Source organism: Mchenga conophoros, linkage group LG23, assembly GCF_057382185.1.
Source record: "Mchenga conophoros isolate Kocher_MC1m ecotype Shallow Benthic linkage group LG23, M_conophoros_male_GT1.1, whole genome shotgun sequence".
In the NCBI taxonomy this organism is placed as follows: Eukaryota; Metazoa; Chordata; class Actinopteri; order Cichliformes; family Cichlidae; genus Mchenga; species Mchenga conophoros.
Window position 1 is genome coordinate 38,856,680 of NC_140547.1, and position 18,503 is coordinate 38,875,182.

General features: G+C 41.6%; 2 protein-coding genes across 14 annotated transcripts in view; both read right to left on the reverse strand.

The window, feature by feature from the left end:
- Nucleotides 1–7,165: 7,165 nt before the first annotated feature.
- Nucleotides 7,166–8,355, reverse strand: LOC146547778 (nuclear receptor subfamily 0 group B member 1-like). Its single transcript, XM_085264608.1, has 2 exons — nt 7,789–8,355; nt 7,166–7,544 (listed from the first exon to the last, which is right to left on the reverse strand). The coding sequence occupies exons 1-2, from the start codon at nt 8,330–8,332 to the stop codon at nt 7,312–7,314; spliced, it is 777 nt and encodes a 258-aa protein (XP_085120734.1). The 5' UTR covers nt 8,333–8,355; the 3' UTR covers nt 7,166–7,311.
- A 5,908-nt stretch (nt 8,356–14,263) lies between these two features.
- Nucleotides 14,264–18,503, reverse strand: part of LOC146547779 (peripheral plasma membrane protein CASK-like) — a 53,648-nt gene continuing 49,408 nt past the window's right edge. For 8 of the 13 annotated variants that reach the window (XM_085265826.1, XM_085265822.1, XM_085265828.1 and 5 more), the window contains 4 exons: nt 17,952–18,032; nt 17,581–17,783; nt 17,271–17,354; nt 14,264–16,128 (listed from right to left, as the gene is read on the reverse strand). In XM_085265826.1, coding sequence (XP_085121952.1) covers nt 15,952–16,128; nt 17,271–17,354; nt 17,581–17,783; nt 17,952–18,032 — 545 coding nt within the window. In that variant the 3' untranslated portion in view covers nt 14,264–15,951. Of the gene's footprint in view, nt 16,129–16,877; nt 16,905–17,270; nt 17,355–17,580; nt 17,784–17,951; nt 18,033–18,503 lie in introns of all 13 variants that reach the window. The other 5 variants (XM_085265818.1, XM_085265815.1, XM_085265821.1 and 2 more) reach the window with 1 other exon arrangement.

An 18,503-nucleotide genomic window follows, 5' to 3' on the forward strand; every position in this document is an offset into this window, starting at 1 on the left:
GTGAACCAAAACTTAAAACAAATCCCTCGAAAATGATGCAGTGAAACAAGTGAAAAAGCAGCCAATGTACAAAGCAAGCCTGGCAAATTATAAAGAATTAAGTGGTTGTTCAAATCTTTTGCACAGGACTGGAACCAGACTGTCTGCTGTTATGTTCAACATGCGAGAGAGAGAATGACAGACACTGGGGACCTAGAGGGTTGGGTTATGTCTCGTCCAATCGACTTCAGTGATTAAAGCAGATGCCCGAAATTGAACCACAGATGTTTTCAGATGGTGCTGCTGCACCTTGTGCTGTTTCGTGACACCACTCACCGTCTCCCGTGTCTCTAAAACGTAGGCGTCTTAGCTCTGCTGCTAAATCCCACCACAGTTCTGTGTGGAGGCGGAAACCTTTGTCTGACTTTAACCTAAAGCACAACATCACTTAACATTTAAAAAAAAACTGAAATGACATCAGTGTGCGCCTAAATCATCGAAACACATCAATCTCCAGCCTTAAACACAACCACTTTCAGGATTGATGGTTGAATCGAATCTTTTTCTCTGACAGATCGGCTGTGTGAACTTCTTTTTTTCCCAGAATGGAAAAGAAAAGCTGGAGAAGATGGAGAAGAAGAAGGTGAGAGTAGCTGGACTGGATGAGTCAGTGCCTTTTTCCCCCCCGTGTGGAGCCAGCTGCATCCTGCGTCATGCACTCACACACACAGACTCACACACACAGACTCACACAGACACACGCACACGGAGCTGGTGCCAAACTAGAGAAATAATACGTTCCCCGTGGCCTTCACGTCTATAGCATTGAACCACACTCTAATCATCTGTGCATATGTGAACACCGAAAGGCGCCAGATGTTTTTATCCGAGCTGACATGTTGCCATATGGTGTGTGTCTGTGGGGAAAAAAGGGGGTGGGGGGGCCTCACACCCCCAAACACAAGCACAAATAAAATCATTTTCACTTCGTTACAGTGTCACAGCAATAACAGGATCCCTGAACAAAACATGGTCGGGATAGAGAGCAGATCATGTACATACTGTTCATGCACAGATGTTTTGTTTCCTCCTCTCCACACACACACACCCTGGTGAAGAGTATTACTCACTCTGGCAGGTATACCAACCCCCCCTCGTGTCCCACAGGGCCTTGTTACTCCGAGCTTGGTGCTCTGTGCCCTGTGTGACATACCTTCCACTTGAAGAACCGGGCCAATTGTGTGTTTGAGAGAGAGAGACGGAGCTGAAAGCATTGGGAGAGTACATACAGGCAGCTGTTAACCCAGTTTTGGAGTCATACTGAACTCACCATGGTTCAGGATGGCACATGTGAGTGACTGTGTGTGTGTGTGTGTGTGTGTGTGTGTGTGTGTGTGTGTGTGTGTGTGTGTGTGTGTGTGTGTGTGTGTGTGTGTGTGTGTGTGTAGGATGCCAGTCATGGATCACTGATGGCTTCAGTTCACTGCTGCTTCCTGCAACAGTGGCTCTTTCTTTAATTATTTATTACTTTTGCAGCAGTGTGGATGTCTGCGCTGCGAGGTGAGTGCTGGGTATCGATCAGCTCTGGATGCGGCTGGCTTATCAAAGGAAGCTGTTGTTTTCATGTCTTAAAGGAAGGCAGCAGAAATAGTATGTGAAACCATGCCCACTTATAAGAATCATAAATATATATACATATATATATAAATACAAATGTTGCACTGATTTTGAGCCAATTTCTATCCATCTGTTTCACAATTAGCAGCTGCAGGCAGCAAAGCGGCCACCTTAGGACATTCAAAGTGAAACGCTGCCATCTGCTGGTGGTTTGTCGCTCTGCACCCTTAGCAGAGACCCATCCTCGCAAGGCATGCCGGGAGCAAAGGAACCAATTTGAGCCATTATGAGGGAAAAGTGGAGTGATGGGTTAGATCATTGAGTCATGATAAAAATCGCACACATCTTCAGTAAATTGCTCCAGCTGAAATCTTTTCGCCGTTTGGAAGCTATAATTGTGGTGAATGGAGGGCTGCACATTTCCCTGTGAGGCAGCGCGCTGCTGTTAGATAAACTACTGCGGTTACATGCGAGGGGGGGGGAAAAAACGCCCTTTTAATTTGTCCCAAACGAGAAATGATTTTTATTATGGGGATGATCCGCATAACAGACCCGGCACCGGGTCAATTCATCACGAAGGATGGGCTGCGTCAGCTTTATTTGTGCTGCATCAAATTACCTGAATTAAAGCATGAATTAAGACAGATGATACTTTGTGAGCAAAGCTAAAATCAGATAATGTGACAGCATGGAAGTAGACCATACATATATTTAAATAAATAAAAAATTAAAATAATTACGTTTTTTTTGGGGGGGGGGGGTCATTGGATTTAAGAAAATATAATCTAAACAGGGAAGCACCTGAAAATGAACCAAATATTTTAGAAAAAAAAATACCAAACTAAAAATAAATAAATATGAAATAAATAAAACTACAAAAAACAACGTATAACTTTTTTATTATTATTTTTAATTTAAATCACGGTAGAAAGAAGCTAACAATCATTATGCTAATTATGCGCATTAAGCTCCGTTAAGCGTGTTAAAGACGAACTTACGTAATCAGGAGAAGAGCGTCAGGGTTGCTGTCTTCTATGAGCTGACAAATGGCGGATGGCAGCAGGTATTTGAGCTTCTAATATCTCTTTTTGTTTTTATTTGAAGTTAGTCGAAGTTTGGAAACGGGGAGCAGAGAGGCTGCTCTGCAGTTATGTAGCACTGTTATTCAGACTCAAAACCATATTTTGGCAAACAAATAAACTGAATTAACACAGCTGGTTATGTATAGTATTATCAGCAGGTTGCCACTTTGCCAGTTTAACTTACACATATTTAAAAAACAAACAAAAAGAAACAGCAGTTTTTTTTAGTTTTTTCACTCTGACATTTAAATTATGGAAAGCACTGAGATGTATACACCCCCCCACCCCCCGGCCGTAAAGTTCTCTGCAGGAAACCAGTGAGAACAAACTGTGACAGCATAATAATTTTGGAAAAAAGCTTAAAAATGCAGAAGGTTACATAATTGACAAACTGAATAGAAACATGATGCACATTGAAATATGCAAAACTCTAAGGATCTACTAAAGGACCACTACTGTCACCACAGTGAATCATCTGCAACCCTCTGCGTGTCCTCCTTCACTACATTCAACATCCTTTTGTTCCTCTGCTACACATCACAGCCTCGCCTCTCTAACGTGCTTGCTCAACCTTAGCTGTGCCTCTGATGTACTCCTTTTGAGGGCGCACTGTAGTTCATCACTGAAAACGTTGGTGTGCCTAAGAAGAAGGACCTCTGTTGGAATCTAGATAATCAGCAGTTTGGACACATTCAGTGCGTCCATGTATTTTATTCCTTGCCCCGGCTGTCGTACTGTAGGATGAGAGGCGGGGTGTATTCATGTATTCTTTATATTGTCTTCTTAGGACCTTAAAAAATGTGATACTATATTATCAGAACCACTAGGACTTCTACAGCTAACTTTTTACATAAACCTGTCTTTTCTTCCAAAAACAAAAGATGTTCAGCGAGCTCCTAAAACCACGATAAGATATGCATCTGTATTTAATAAGTTTCACGAGATGGATTTGTAGATTTGATTAATATCACACTAATTTCTGAGTTTCCCTCGATCAGATCATTGATTTGTAAGTTACGTGTGTCAGGAAAGTCTAATCTGTGTGGAGTCCACATGCGTCGGCTTATTATCTGTGACAGTGGTTTGTTTTTCTGAGGCTTAACGCTGACGCCCACAGGCTGTGTTGTTTCTGGTGTGAGATCGTGCATCGAAAGGAGAGCGCAGTGATCTCAGGCGAGCTTAGTCGGTGTTAGACTCGGTAGCTGAGAGGAGAAAAGGCTGTCGATGCAAATGCTTGGAACAATGTGGTGCTGATACTCAGGGCCAGGCTTAAAATGTCTATTGCTGCCTTGAAAGGATGTATCTGAAGGAAAGAAAAGACCCGGGAGAACACGCTCAGAAGCGCGTGCTCAGCATACGCTCATTGTCGTGGGAGCTGAAATGTGAAGTTGGTAGCTTGTAGACTTTGATACCTGACTCTTAATAATGCAGAGCCGGCAGCCTTGAAGATTGAAAAGCTTCTAGTCATGAACTCCCTGAAATGTCGAACGATCACTGTGGTCAAAATAAGGGGGAGTAGTTCAAGAGGCTCTTTAGTTTCATAAAGTGCAGATATACAGATGTGTTTTTCTAAGGACTGTCTGCATCTTGTGTAACTCAAACTGTATTCATTTAACCGCAAGAGCCTGGCTCTTACTTTTTTTGGAGTTGCCAATACCTGGACAAGGTCAAGCCAATATTTTGACATCTTGCTCTCTAACCAAAAAAAAGAAAAAGTTTTTAAAAGCCCCTTTCTGAAGTTTATCTCAAAACAGAATTTTCAGCTAGGGGTTGAATGATATATCACTATCAGCTAATATCAGGCTTACTGATCAGCGGATTACCAATCCCGTGGCCAATATTTATCTGCCCTTGGAGATTTGACAGTGTCGTGATGAAGAGCTTTGGTTTATAGGCCACAAAAATAGGAATAAATGCCAACAAAAATAAGCTTTAGAAAAATGTGCAAGTATCGGCATCGGCTATCAGTCAAGTTATCGTCCTAAACATCAAAGTTTTTTTTTCTTTGATCCCTGGATATGGTGACGAGTGGCTCTGACTGTGAGATGAATCCACAATGAAAATAACTGCTAGCTACAGCCCCAAAAATAGCCCATTAGGAAACTTCTATGCATCGTAGCCAGCTTAAGCTATCACATCAAGTTGGATCGATAACCTTCCCCCCCTCCAGTTTTACAATGTGACACGGTAGCCGGCTGGTTCAGTACAGATCGTCGTGTCATAATCACACCCAGTCCTGGGATTTGAAATAACACAGAACTCATCTTCCAGCTGAGGCAAAAATGGGAATTAAGTGCGCACCGGGGGAGATGATTCAACAGGAAATGTTAATTCACATTATGAACACAGAGTGTGCAGTGCCTCAGGAGGGAGAATCTGCAGCATCATTATGTGCGCTTTAATTCCAGCTGGGTTTTTTCTCAGGTAGCAGCATCCCGTGACACCTGGGAGCAGGAGGGAGACGAGAAGCCGCTCGGCGCCGGTTCCTATTAATAAAAACGAGGCATCAAGCGGCTTCTCGCTGAGCGGAGACGTGTTTACCAAAGCTGTCGGAGGAGAGAGATGGAGCCCAAACCACCGGTGTGTTACTTTCTAAGCTGACAGCTGTTTTAATTGACACCCGTACCTTTTGTTGATGATGGGCCGCGTATGTGTGAATTCGGATATGATAAAAGGAGTTCATGAGTTTGGGAAAAACTCTGTAATTCTAATTATAGATACACTTTGGTTTACGTAGACAATCTTTAAATAGTGAAATATTTATGTCAGAAAGTCATGGGTGATTATTAGTGCTGTTCAATACTGTAAATGATGCTATAGGTCTGATACCAAGTAAATATAGGGCCAGTATTACTGATGCCGATACGAATACTACTAACTTATAAATGCAGCTTGTAGGGACGATCACGATTTATGACATGAATCGTCATCAATTGCAAACTCCAAACACATTTTAATAACTACTAAATCACTGTCATTTTTACTTTCCACAATAAAATGCACATTTCAGCTTTTATTTTGAAACTGGATGTGTTTTGGAGACCTGGAATATAAAAGCACTTCTGTTGTTTAAATGTGCTACAGGGCATTAAAAAAAATGGTGTGATGGTCGTGTATTTTTTAGAAAAAAAAATTTTTCATTTAGTATAGTAGCATATTCAGTAGGGCCGTTCGATATAACGATATATATCGTTTCATTTTACGCTATCGTTTGTTTCGTGGTGTCGCAAAATAAACTGTTTACGGCAATATTTTTTTCATCGTTTTGATGGTCACTGTAGTGGCTATATTAATTTCTTAAAGTTCTCTCTTTCTCTTATATGTAATATAACCACAGACGGACAAGCGCCTGGTTTTATGTGTTGGGTTGTGGTTAGCAACAACGACGACGGTAACACCATCGCGCGTCCGCTTGTTTATGTTCCACATAAAACTTTCACAATAAAGCTCAAGATCCTGTTGAGACTTTTCAAAATAAACTGAATCACGTGAAAGAGCAGATTATTTACGGATGAGAACTAAAAAAAGAGCCGCCAGGTGTTAAAAAATAAACTTTAGACTCAAACGTTAGAACAGGCGTGTAATAAATACTCACAAAGAAAATGGCGGCCTTAACAACTTATGTCTAAAAATGTATAGTTTCATGCATCAGTTAAAACACTCGACTCCAGCTACATGACGCGCAGCTGGAAACACTTCCCGCAAGTCGAGCTGCCCGAGATTCACAGAATTTACAGAAAATGTTACATTTTTGTGATTTATATCGTTATCGGACGATAGATGTCTTATATCGGGATATGAGATTTTGGTCATATCGCACAGCCCTAATATTCAGTATTTTTTTTTTCATTCCAAGAAAATAACTTAACACAATTCAGTGGGCTACATGCCAGACTTGGAGGATAGAAACATTGATCCTATCCTTTTGCTGTAACTTTGTGTCTGAAGCAGGGAGTGAAGCAGCTATATGTTCTAAAAACAGTTATGTGATTAGGCTGCCTCTTTCAGTTACTCTAAAAAGATACTGACAGATCTGCATGAAGATTTTGCCGAAATGAAATTAAAATAGGAACATTTGGGAGCCATCATGTTGGTGTTCTCAAGGAACAGGAAGCAATTCAGAAAACCACCTTGAGGTGGAGTGAACTGTCAGCTGTGGCAGAGCAGTGTTTGTCTGCTGTCGTTAGTTGTTTCTCTCTCTCGTTGGATCTGATTTTCATGAATGCTTTAATATCACTGATTTCAAGCCGCAGATGATTTTTAGGGTCTGACCTGGATGTTTTTGATGTGTATGTCAAGCTGAAGGTGGAGGGAAAAGCTTGACTGCAGTATGTTCTTACTGAGGGTGTCTGCTGTCTCATTGTGGAGTCTCTTTAGAACCATTAGGAGATTTGTTTGCTCCTGTCTGAATAATACTGCCTCCTAATGTAGCAAGCAAAAACAACGAGGAGATCCTAGAAGGTAATCACTGTCATTTATTAAGGTCACTGTATGTGCTGTTGTCCTCAGTGTCCACACACAAACATAAAAATCATGATGTGCAGCAGAGCAGTGCATTAGACGTTCTGACGGTGAAAGTGTAGCAGTCTATAACATGGTTGCATGAAATGCGTCTGTTATTCAGTCCCACTGTTTACCTCTCACAAAACATAGCAAGCACGTGTTCGTCGATGCTGCTAGTCCCAGTCAGCGGTCTCAGGAACAGTCCCGCCACCGCGTCCGGGTCCACGGCGCGCAGGGTGCTCAGGACCACGCGAAGCTTGCCGGACCGGCTCGCGTTCCCCCGGTTCCCCACGTGCTCATAAAGCGCGCGCTCAGCCTCCCTCTGAAGCGCGTGGATGTACTCCTGACACTCCAGCTCAGGCACTTTAACAAGGCGGACACAGACAGGGAGACATGTTGGGCTGTTTAAATAATCACTGTTCACCCACCCTGAACCCACAGCTGTATAAATGCGTTGGTGTGTGTGTGTGTGTGTGTGTGTGTGTGTGTGTGTGTCTTGTAGTAAGAGGAAGATTTAGGTCTAGTTCAACCCTGTATATTTATCAGAGCAGGGTTATGACACAAAGCCGTGTGGGTCACTCGTGCCTGAGTGCGGGTGTAATCTTACCCGGGGTGAACAGTATCGCTCCTTTCAGAAACGCGTGTTCTTTGACGGTGATAGTGAGTCCTCGGCACTTCACCAGAAACATCTGGATACTCTGCACATCACAGAGAGGCACCCCAGGGTGTTGAGCGGCGCCGGCAGTGCGCTCTCGTCGGCCCGCGTCGTGCGTCAGAATCTCGTGTAACAGACTGGGCTTCTGCGTCTCCACGGTGTCGAAGTCCACGGAGTCCTGCACCAAGCCCAAGAGCAGCAGGGGCGCCCAGCTGTTGCGCACGAGTCGGAGCTGGTCATCGGCTGGCAAACCCCGAAAACACGGCACGTTTTTCACGAACCTGAAAGTTTTGAGAAGCACCTCGCAGGCTGCTCTGATCACGGACTGTGGAGCCCGAATGGCCACCAGCTTCCTCATGGACGCGCAGGAGCAACACCGGTGCGCAGCGGTCGTGTCCTCGCGCGCCTGCGGGCACAGAGCGTCTCTGTTGAGGATGCTATAGAGGATGCTGCCCTGCCCCGTGTCCTGCGTGACTTTACACTCACAACACGACATGTCGCCCCACGCTGATTATGAGCTCTTCATGGCGAGTATCATCTTTTTTATAGACTTGGAGCACAACACCCCCCCCCCAAAAAAACTATACCAAAAACATACTTCCGGTTAGCAGTTTTCAAATTAAAATGACGACAAAATGATAGCAGACAAATGAATAGCTACATCAACAGTAACGCTTACTTTAAAGAAAGAAAATAAACATTGGAATGGGGGAAATGGTTTCTCCTTATGCTTTTTGATTTTATAGGCTTCAGTCCCGAGTCTGTAATAATCTGCACATTATAATCTGCTAATAAATTGGACAGAATGGTGGGGTTTTTCAGGCATCATTTATGAGTCATTGCTAAAATAATGAGTGCAATTTAAAAATGATGATGTTCTATTGTCAGGCCAAGTGGTTTATAATCTTCCTGATGCTGGAAACAACAGCCAGCTGATTGGAGCAAAGACCTGTTGCCTACAGAGATGTTGCACAGTGCCCTCTGGTGGTAAAATGATGTAAAACACTCATGATATGGTTGAAGAGTGTTTCTCCAGTCACTGCTTTAAGTTTTCATTCATCAGCATATCAACAAGTGTATCAGCAAATGGCTAATGTTGTTTGGGCTCTAACCAATTCAAAAACGTTCTCAGATCTTGGAGGGAATAAAGACACGATGCAGAAAGATGGTTTATTCATAAAGAAATCAGGGATAAAATACATTAAGTTTTACTTTGCAGCATTTTCTTGGATGCTTTAGCTGAGTTTCCAAGTGACAGCTGAGATTTTCATAATAATGTGAAATGATTCACACGTATGAACACTAAATAAGATAATTGAGCACAATTTTCTATTAGTGTTAATCAAAATAGACTCAGTTCAATAGTTTTATGCTGTAACAGGGGTTAGAATAGTTTTGTGTAAATCACCACATTCAGTTTAGTCTGACTGTGAAGATGTGTCATTTCCACATGTCATAAATGGCACTGATATGCAGTGGAGTTTATTTAATACAAGCAGAGTCTATTTATCTGAGGTTTAGGTTAAACCCTGGACCCTGGGGAAAAGAGTATGTACAGATAAACATGGTGTGAAGGTGACAGTTGACCCTTGGAGGAGGAAAATTAGAAAGGAGACAAGTGGTTAGTGACTGTTTTATGGTATGGATGGTTTGTTCTATCATGCACTGTACATTGTTGTTGTGTGGTCACTGCAGGATAAATATGTGTAAATATGATTTGTCATGAAATCAGACTGAAGAAAAACATTGCTTTGACAAACAGCAGGCCTCCCCAGAAAAAAAGGCTCAGGTACAAAAAGCATCGTCTGTCAGTGAAAACACGAAAGACGACATCACTTCTACACTTTTACTGTCACTGACACGAGAACGGACTTTGAAAACACGAGTTAAAACTAACTGCAGTTTTCCTTTTTGCTGCGTGTAGAAGATGCATGCAACTTTTAAAATGTTCAACAAATATAATAAAGCAACTTGGTAAACTTGGACACTCACGTGCCATTTTTATAATTTTAGTATTAGGAAAGCAGAAAAATGAAGCTTTTATTTTGAAAGCAAGTCCAAGTTTCAGCCTCACTGTGGCTGCATGTAGCTGGCTTGATGGAAGACTGAGTTGAAGCCCATTTGTAGGAGTGAAATGGGTTCGCATAAAACACTAAGCAGGGGCCTCTGGCAGCAATTGATCTGAAGCTCACATGTGCTTATTTGTAACGGTCCAAACACGACGCTGTGTGTTGTGCATTCAGTGTTTTAAGGTTAACGTATCCTGCTCACTCTCTGAGGCTTAATTTGTTTTTGAATGAGTGTACCATGCTGCATATTAAGCTCCGTTTGTCTATGCAAAGACCTGCAGATGGCCTTAGAGGACAGAATACAGCAAAACCAAAACATGTAAATAACCACCTCGTACCACAGGGTGTACTCGATGTCTGCGCCGGGTCTGCTTTGTGGTTAGCTGTAAGATCTTGCTACAAATTCAGAAATACTACACACTTCTGATAAAGACAGGGAATTTGGCACATCTGAGCAAGTGACTGACTGAAATGAGTCAGAATCTGCGTCAGGCTCTTTGTGTTTGTCTTTCAGTTTGACTTGAGCTCTAAAATCAGTGATGATCTCTCGCTTGAAAGGTCCTGACATTTAGGACTTTGTGGTGGAATGTTCGGGAAAGTTTTCACCGCAGAAGGTGACAGAGTGCTGGCTGGCTTAATTCAGCTTGTTTACAATCTGCGGAGCAGACACGGAAGTGACGGACACGGCATAAGTGAAGGCTGTTTACTTAAACTTTTTTTTTTTAAAGTTGTTTTATTTTTTGCTTTTACTTTGAAGAAAAATCTGCAAACCTTTCAAGAAGTTTTTATGAGATGAGCCGGCGATTCTGTACATGCAGTTTTTATATTATTAGAGAATTAATGCAGAAAAGGCTTAGAATAAGTGTCCTGAGGCCTCTCACAGTAGCTGTCAGGTTGCCTGGTTTGCTTCTTGAAGGACGCGTGAAGTTTTATTCATAGCGAGTCTGAAATGCATAAAGCCAAACAGCTAGTTCTTTGAGTCTGACAGTCTGCAGCCCTGCAGGTAATAAAAGAAATTCTGTACTCAACTTAAGCCAAAACAGAATAAATATGATGTTTTTGGAGTTTGTTTTGATGGAAGTCGTGCGGCTAAATTGTCTGTCCATCACTGCGTGAAGGATGCTGCCGTTTTCCGAAGCTGAGTCTAATCTGATCAGGTGTTTTTGGGCGGAGGCGTGCAGCCATTAGAGTTTGATTCCATTTCCTCAGCTGTGAGGGTTTGAAGCAGCAGGCTGATGGAGGCATAAAAGGAAAGCTGCCCTCAGTGTGTAATTACCTGACAAGGCCAGACATTTCTCCTTGTGCGAGAATCTGTTTCTATAGTAACAAAGTGTAGCAGCAAACATACGTCTGAATTCAAACCAAGAACACAGTGTTGATTATACAAAGGTCATTGAGGGATGTTAAGTGGGATGAATATTATGCAGAATTCTGAAGGTCGCTGACGCCTTTCATCAAACTTGTTTCTAATGATCCTTTTTCTGTTTCTCAGGGTTGTTTGTGAAGAATTTCATTCATCATCAGGGCCTTACACAACTTTTCAGCATCGCACTTTAACAAGTTCCAATGTCGACAAGCCTTGAGTCAGAGAGCACGCAGTTCTCCCTTTGTTTCACTTTTGTCTTCGTGTGAGAAGACCCCCTGCAACATTAATGCTGCGCCTCTTTGTGAAACACCAGAACTGGTCGGTCTGTTCAGTTATTGTGTTACCAGCCAGAATTCGAGGTGCTGTAAACAGACGCTGTGGCGTTTCTTTTATTCAGAAGCAAATCATTGCATTGTGTTGCTCTGATGCTATCAGCCGAGAAACCGTACAAGGTGATTTAAAAAATTAGACATTTTGAAAAGTCTTTTGATTTCCTCTAATTATAAGAATTTGAAATACTTGATTTATTAGAGCAGTTGGAGCACCCTGATATTCATAATAATGTTAGTAACTGTAGTACTAATAATGGCAACAACAGCAAAAAAACCCAAAAAACATGTTTTTGAGCAAAATGAAAATGATTTGATGGGTTTTATCTGCAGCTCGTCTACGTCGTGCCGAGAAATGTGATACCTGCTTCTGCTTTGTAAAGGTGCCTGAAAATATCTTAAATCTAAACTAGTGCCAGGTGGCAGCTGCTAACCTCATCATAGCACAGGATTTCCTGCGTTGTCGGCTCAAATCAGCTATTTCGTAAGCAAGCAAAAAATGCCATTGCAGTAAACGTTCTCTGTGGAGGAGAAAGAGCAGAGGAGGCAAATTCCCCCAGTCCATTTAGCACAAGTTCTTCCATCTGTGTGTCTGTGACTTAGGGGGGGAGAAATTCATCATCAGCTCAGTGTCTCACAGTACTGATAAAGGTCAGCCTTAGACTGAAGGCAGACAGACAGGCACAGTGTCACTCTTGTCGCTCTTTGACTTGTAACTTTGGGCTTTTCAGAAATCTGCAAAGAAATGGTCAGTATTTTAACTTCTTTTTAAACTGGCTGGATAAACCTAAGGCTTAGAGAAAGACTATTTCTGTGGTTCAAAGTTGGACAAAGATGGAGCTGCAATTTCTTTAGTGTTTACTTGCAATTTTGGGGCGAACTGAGGCTATGATTGGTTTATTTTTCTGCAGCTTGTGGCGTTGCAGTGCTTTGACATGAGCTTTTGCTTCCTGTCCTGTTTTAACCACACTGTTGAAGCCTCCCTTGCTGCACAGTTCATATTTATGCACAATCTTCCATCTCGCGGTGGATTGAGGCTGTAGCCTGCAGGTAGACACTCAGCATGTCCTTCATGACCAAAGCTCCGTCGCTGCTTTGATATTCATTATCCTGAACTCGATGTGAACTCAGGAATTTTTTTTTTTAATCGCTGCGTGTGTGTGAAACTGAAATATTCTGATGGAGCAGCTGTTCAAAGAAGTTGAGCGCACAGTAGTTTGAGAGGTTGTTTCTCAGTAGCACTGATAGATTAGAACATGTCATTTGTTCATATAACAAACACAATGGTAACACTGTAAGCCGCAATATGCTTAAGCTAACCACAACATGACATTTCTAGATCAGACATGATTTGAAACTAGAGCAGAGAACATTTTTATCTGATCTGCTGAAGCAGCTGAATCGGATGAAATGAGGTTTTAATGACCTCGCATGTTCAGTATCTGTTACATCTGTCACCTCTGAGGCCGTGCGGTCTGCTGTTATTGACCAGGCGTTTTTCTCCCCTTGAAAACTGAGCTGTTAATCAATACAGACGTGGAAAGATTCATTTTTAATAACTCTTTGGTTAATGTTATGCCCACAAGGAAAATATTATAAAGTGTAGATTTGTGTCTTTTAAAGCCTGAATATATTAATATGTCACTGAATGCATAAAAAATTACAATGTAACTTGCTGCATTTCTTAGATTTAGTGTGCATGTTATTTATTGATCCCATTTTCACTACAGTTCACTAGAATTTTTAGTTTTATTTTTTACTAACTTAATTTTTTATTTAATTAAAAATTTTGCACTACTTTGTTTTACGGCCTTCAGTGTGGGAGTGTGGTTCTTTTAAGTGTAATGATGCTATTTTCACTTTGAGTCTTTATGCTGCTGCTGTAACCGTAAATAACTGTCAACATGTGAATATCTCACATGAATTCTGTAAGTTATGTCATATTGATTTATTATTTTTAAGTTAATTTTTTTTTCTTTCCCTTTCACCGTATTTATTTTTGTCCCTTGAATGTCACCCAACCGAAGAAATGTAACAGAGCGTCGGCTCATCTCAGCCTCAGTCGAGCTGTAAATTATATTTAATGATTTACTATTTCATATGTGTGAGCAGGATTAGTGTAAGTTAGATTTGATTTCTTTTGGATTTTCATACATTTGATAATTTCACGTTTACAGCTCGGAATTGTTGAATTTTGTTGCTCATGAATTTCAGTCTAACACTTCCAATCTGAAAGCTTATTAACAAACTTTATTTTATGGCACTTCAAATGCAAACCCACTCATTTGCATAAAGAAGTAGTGAATAAATGTTTAAAAAATTGATGAGATAAAGAATATATAAAATATGACTTGAAAATAATAAAATGTAAGAAGAAAGCATATTAATAGTTATTTATATTGTACAACAAATGTAAATACAGAAAAAGCAAATTTGAGCCTACATTTTATTTTGAATATTTTTTTATTGGATATTAATTTGAGTAATTTTTTAAAAGCACTTTGGTCTATTATATATTTATCCTCTAATTATTTGTTTTGCTCTCCTTTAAAAAAAAGTTAAGTTAAAAATTTTGATTAAAAAAACAAAATCTAAGTACACCCACACAGCAACCTGCACCCACGCTCACTTTCACATCTGAAATAAGACGCAAGACGCTGCGGTTTACTTTAAACACGTAAAAGGAAATATATTTTTTTAAAAATGAAATAACAAAAAAGAACAACATTTCATACAGAAGAGCTGCTTTTCTCATTTGCAGAGGTAATTTACACAGGACTTGAAATGAAGACACTTTACTCAAAGTGGCACAACGGCAGCCAAACCACAGCTTGAAATATTGACTTTTTTTATTATTACTATTATATTATTATTGTTTTCCACTCCTCGAGCCTTCAACTGATGTGCCATACATGTGTGTGTTGTGCCACTTGTGGTAAAGCATGAGGTTATGTCACATACTGAGCTTCTTTTAAGGGTTAATATACACTGGCTCTTGGTAATTCACTCATGACGTACGCACCATTGAAACATTTACACACAAAATTTTAATCTTCTCTTCCCCCAGAAAAACAAGAATTCTCCTTTATTTTTTTAAATATTTTTGAAGACAACAGTTAACAGTTCCAAAAATGGTGGCTCTACGATTGGACCGATCCCACCTACGTGAAGCCCTGTCCTTCCACACAAACATTTCAACAAGCATGGCTCACTGAGTGTTAGGAGAGAAGAAATGGTTGTCGTGGCGCCGGTCTGCCTGGCAGAAAGCAGGGGTGTGCATAGGTGTTAGCCACTTCTTCCCCAAGGCTCTGATAAGGCAGTTTTTCCTTTTATTTTTTTTTACCGTTGTTGTTTTTGCTTCCACTTCAGGAGCCGTGTTTAGTGGTGAATGTCAGTGCTTTTATTTCTTTATTTTTTTTCATAGCTGGTAATGTCTCAAAAACGAACTTCCAGGTCCACCGATTCGCATTTTGTGTACAAGGGAGCAGAGTAAAGACAGCCAGAGAAGAGTAGGCGAGACGTCGTGAAAACCGAGATGAGAGAATGCAGCACGCGTTTTCTTCATTGTCCATTTTGTGCAAACTGAGATGTAAACAAAGACCATCGAAGGCTGGGGAAGGAAGCATAGGACGTCAGGCTACAGCAACACGGGGAGAGACGACATAGAGGGGTGCAAGTGTGCTCGTTCAACAAACTGAAAGGCACAGAGGGCCGGTGAAATAAATAAGAGCTGAGGGAGAAAGAAAATGCCAAGTTTCCCGTGCTTTTCGTGTCACTCTAACTTGGACGTGGAGCTGAGGGAGTCGGTTGTCGCCACTATAGCAGCTTCTAATGTGCTTCAGAGTTCGGCCTGCTTGTCACAGGAGCCGAGGAGATTAGAGGGGAGAACGGAGTACCACAAGGAGTGCATTAAAAGGTCAACACGCACACAGGCAACCCCATAAGACTGCTTTATGGTCATGCTTGCTATTGTCTTTCCAATATTACCATCCATCATCAATTACAAAAGAAAAAGTACAAAATATCTACTACACTGCCCCACCACTCCCCACCATTCAACTATATTAGGACAGAACCATATTCACTTAGTTTTTTAGTCATTTATATATATATATGTATATATTTACACAACAATATGCCTTTCAGGCTGTTGAGAAAAGGGGCGAGGAGGAGGATGAAGAAGTCTCGGTAATGAGACATCAGTCATTAGTTTCTTCGTTTCTCTCTTCTTCAATAACAGTTTATCTACAGAAATGCGATTCTGATGAGAGATGTGATTCAGAGTTTAGATTCCACGTTGAATCGGAGATGGATCGTCGAGGGCAATGAGCGAGTTGCCGTTGAGTGTATGTCAGTAGACCCAGGAGACGGGAACCCACTGAGGAGTGGTGGACACCAGGTCCACGGCCTCCTCCAGTAGGCGGATGGTGTCGTCGATCTCGTTGTTGATGATGGTCTGGTCAAAGTAGTGAGCGTAGGTTTGCTGCAGCATCTCAGACTCCTTCTGTAGCCGCTGAAGAGATTCGTCCTGGTGGAGTGAGGGGGGGAGAGAGAGTGACATCAGTGCCCGGCTTTGGCTGAAGTACAGAGGTGATGTGCTTCGAAAACGCTGAACTCTGCACGTGTTCTTAAACTGACCGTCAAGGTTTTAGATAATGTTGCACCCACATTTTCTGCTTCAATTATTTAATGATGTGTTAATATTACACAAAGCAGGTAAGATAAGAGTCCCAGGATGTGGCTTTTGTAATAGTTTGAACTGGAAAAAGGAAGAACTGAGTCTGAATATATGACCCAATCATCTAATTAAAAGATGGCTCTTAAATAACTGCAGTATTTCTAGGAGTTAAATTGAACTAATTAGTTGTCTTTTAAATAAGTCTTATATATTAGGAAATGATGGAGTTAATATCTATAAGAATAAAGATGTAGCCTCATTTGTAATGGAGCTCAGCTCAGTGTTAGGGCTCAGGCCCTTGCCCTGTTCACTATAACTATATAACTATTTACCCCAGTAACAGTTCTGAATATGAGGAAGGGAAAATGGAAGAGAGAGGTGGAAGCCTGATGAAATAACAAGGCGTGAAGTTGCATCACAAATGAAAAGGCACCCAAACAAAGGGATTATTGGAGGGATTAGAGGAATTAGAAGGAATCAAAAGGTAGAGTAGTGAACGAAGCTAGACTGCTGCTATTTAAACAAACACAGAGGGGCACAGATGCTTTTCTACAGTCTCCAAATAACAAGTGAACTCGCACCATTTAATTTGTACTTACAGGCAGTTTCCTGCACCACTTTGGGACCTTGAGTGCACGTGAAAATAGGCATGCCAAAGGAAACACAAACATGCTTAAAGCAAACTGAGCACGTGCAGTGAGAGGAACGCACAGGACGACAGAAATGGAAATTAGGATGCTCTTTTAGGCTGGGCTGTCCAGTTTGAATTCAGTGTGTGGTCCTTTGACCCCTAACAGCAATTACGCTAAAGCAGCACCCTCTTGATTTACATATGTAATGATGCTCTCATCTGTTTTCCTTCAACAACACACCATCGTAATTCAGACTAGAAAGCCAGCGTAACTGTGCCATTAGTATGAACTCGGTTAGTGCGTGCAGCGAAACATAACTGCTCAAGACGGGAAGAGCAAGTATAACAGAGAAGACCGTACCTCAGTCATGCCGGGGGTGATGGTGGGAGCCGCGATGAAGACGACGTATGGAGCAAACTCAGCTGTCCTGAGGATCTTTAGCGCCTGATGAGGAAAGAAAATCTTAAACTGTGTAGTTCACAAAGTGGCACATGAGACTGTTCTATCAGTGGAGAGGTTTTTTATACTGCCCAGACCTCCTATGTGAATTACTGCAAGTTCCAACATAAGGGTACTTTCACTTGAACTTATACTTGGCTTCTAGAGGAGATGGCTAATTTTGGGGGGCTTCTGGTTGTAGCAAGAAAATGTCCGAGCCGAGATGACTCGCCTGTGGCTCGACGTCTAGGATGGAGATCATGCCCTGGGCATGGATCTGCCTGATAGTCTCCAGCCTGGTTCCATACATGGCATCCTCGTGGCTGCCATACTCCAGGTAGTCGTTGTTGCTGATGTCCTGCATCATCTGCTCGTGAGAAACAAAGTAGTAGTTCTTTCCGTTCTCCTCGTCTTTCTTGGGAGGCCGAGTTGTGTCTGAGACAGAAGAGATGAATATAGAAGTTACACTCCCGATGATGACATTGTGGTGTTGCAACGGGTCAAACAGGAGAATCCACTTTGAAATTTAAATGTTTGAGTCATTAGTTTGCTGTCCAATCGTAACAAGAGCTTGTTGTGGAAGTATTTAGATCTTGCTCTTACGAGGAATAGGGTAGGCAAAGCGGTCGGGATGTTTGGTGATCAGCGTGTTCTTGATGTGCCTCCGACCGACTCCGTGTGCACCTGAATCAAAGTAGAAAGAAGAAATTAAACGCATTAGTGCAGTAACTCCACACAGATCAATCAGTTAGCTTTAAGTCTACGTTTAGTAAGTTGCAGCGTGCTGACAGGAGTCCTCCTTGCCAGTCTACGCTATGATGAAAAGTTTATTCTCACGTCCTCCACAGCTGTTGTCTGGTGTCCAGTATTTGCAGAAAAAAACTAATGTATATGTTTCCGAATTGATCTTTATAGCTGGTGCACTCCTTTGTAATTTTAGAAAATCAAAACTGATTATTAATCATGCAGCCCAGCACAGTAGCACCTGGTGTAATGTGATCAATGAGCATCATCAGTGTTCCCACTCCATTACTCTCTTGTAATTATGAGAGTTTTCTAATAATTACAAGATCCTGTAATTGCAGCTGGTAATGGCTGATTCAGAATAATACTTTCTGTATGTGCTCTTCACAGGCTGTCTGAATCACTGGGCTT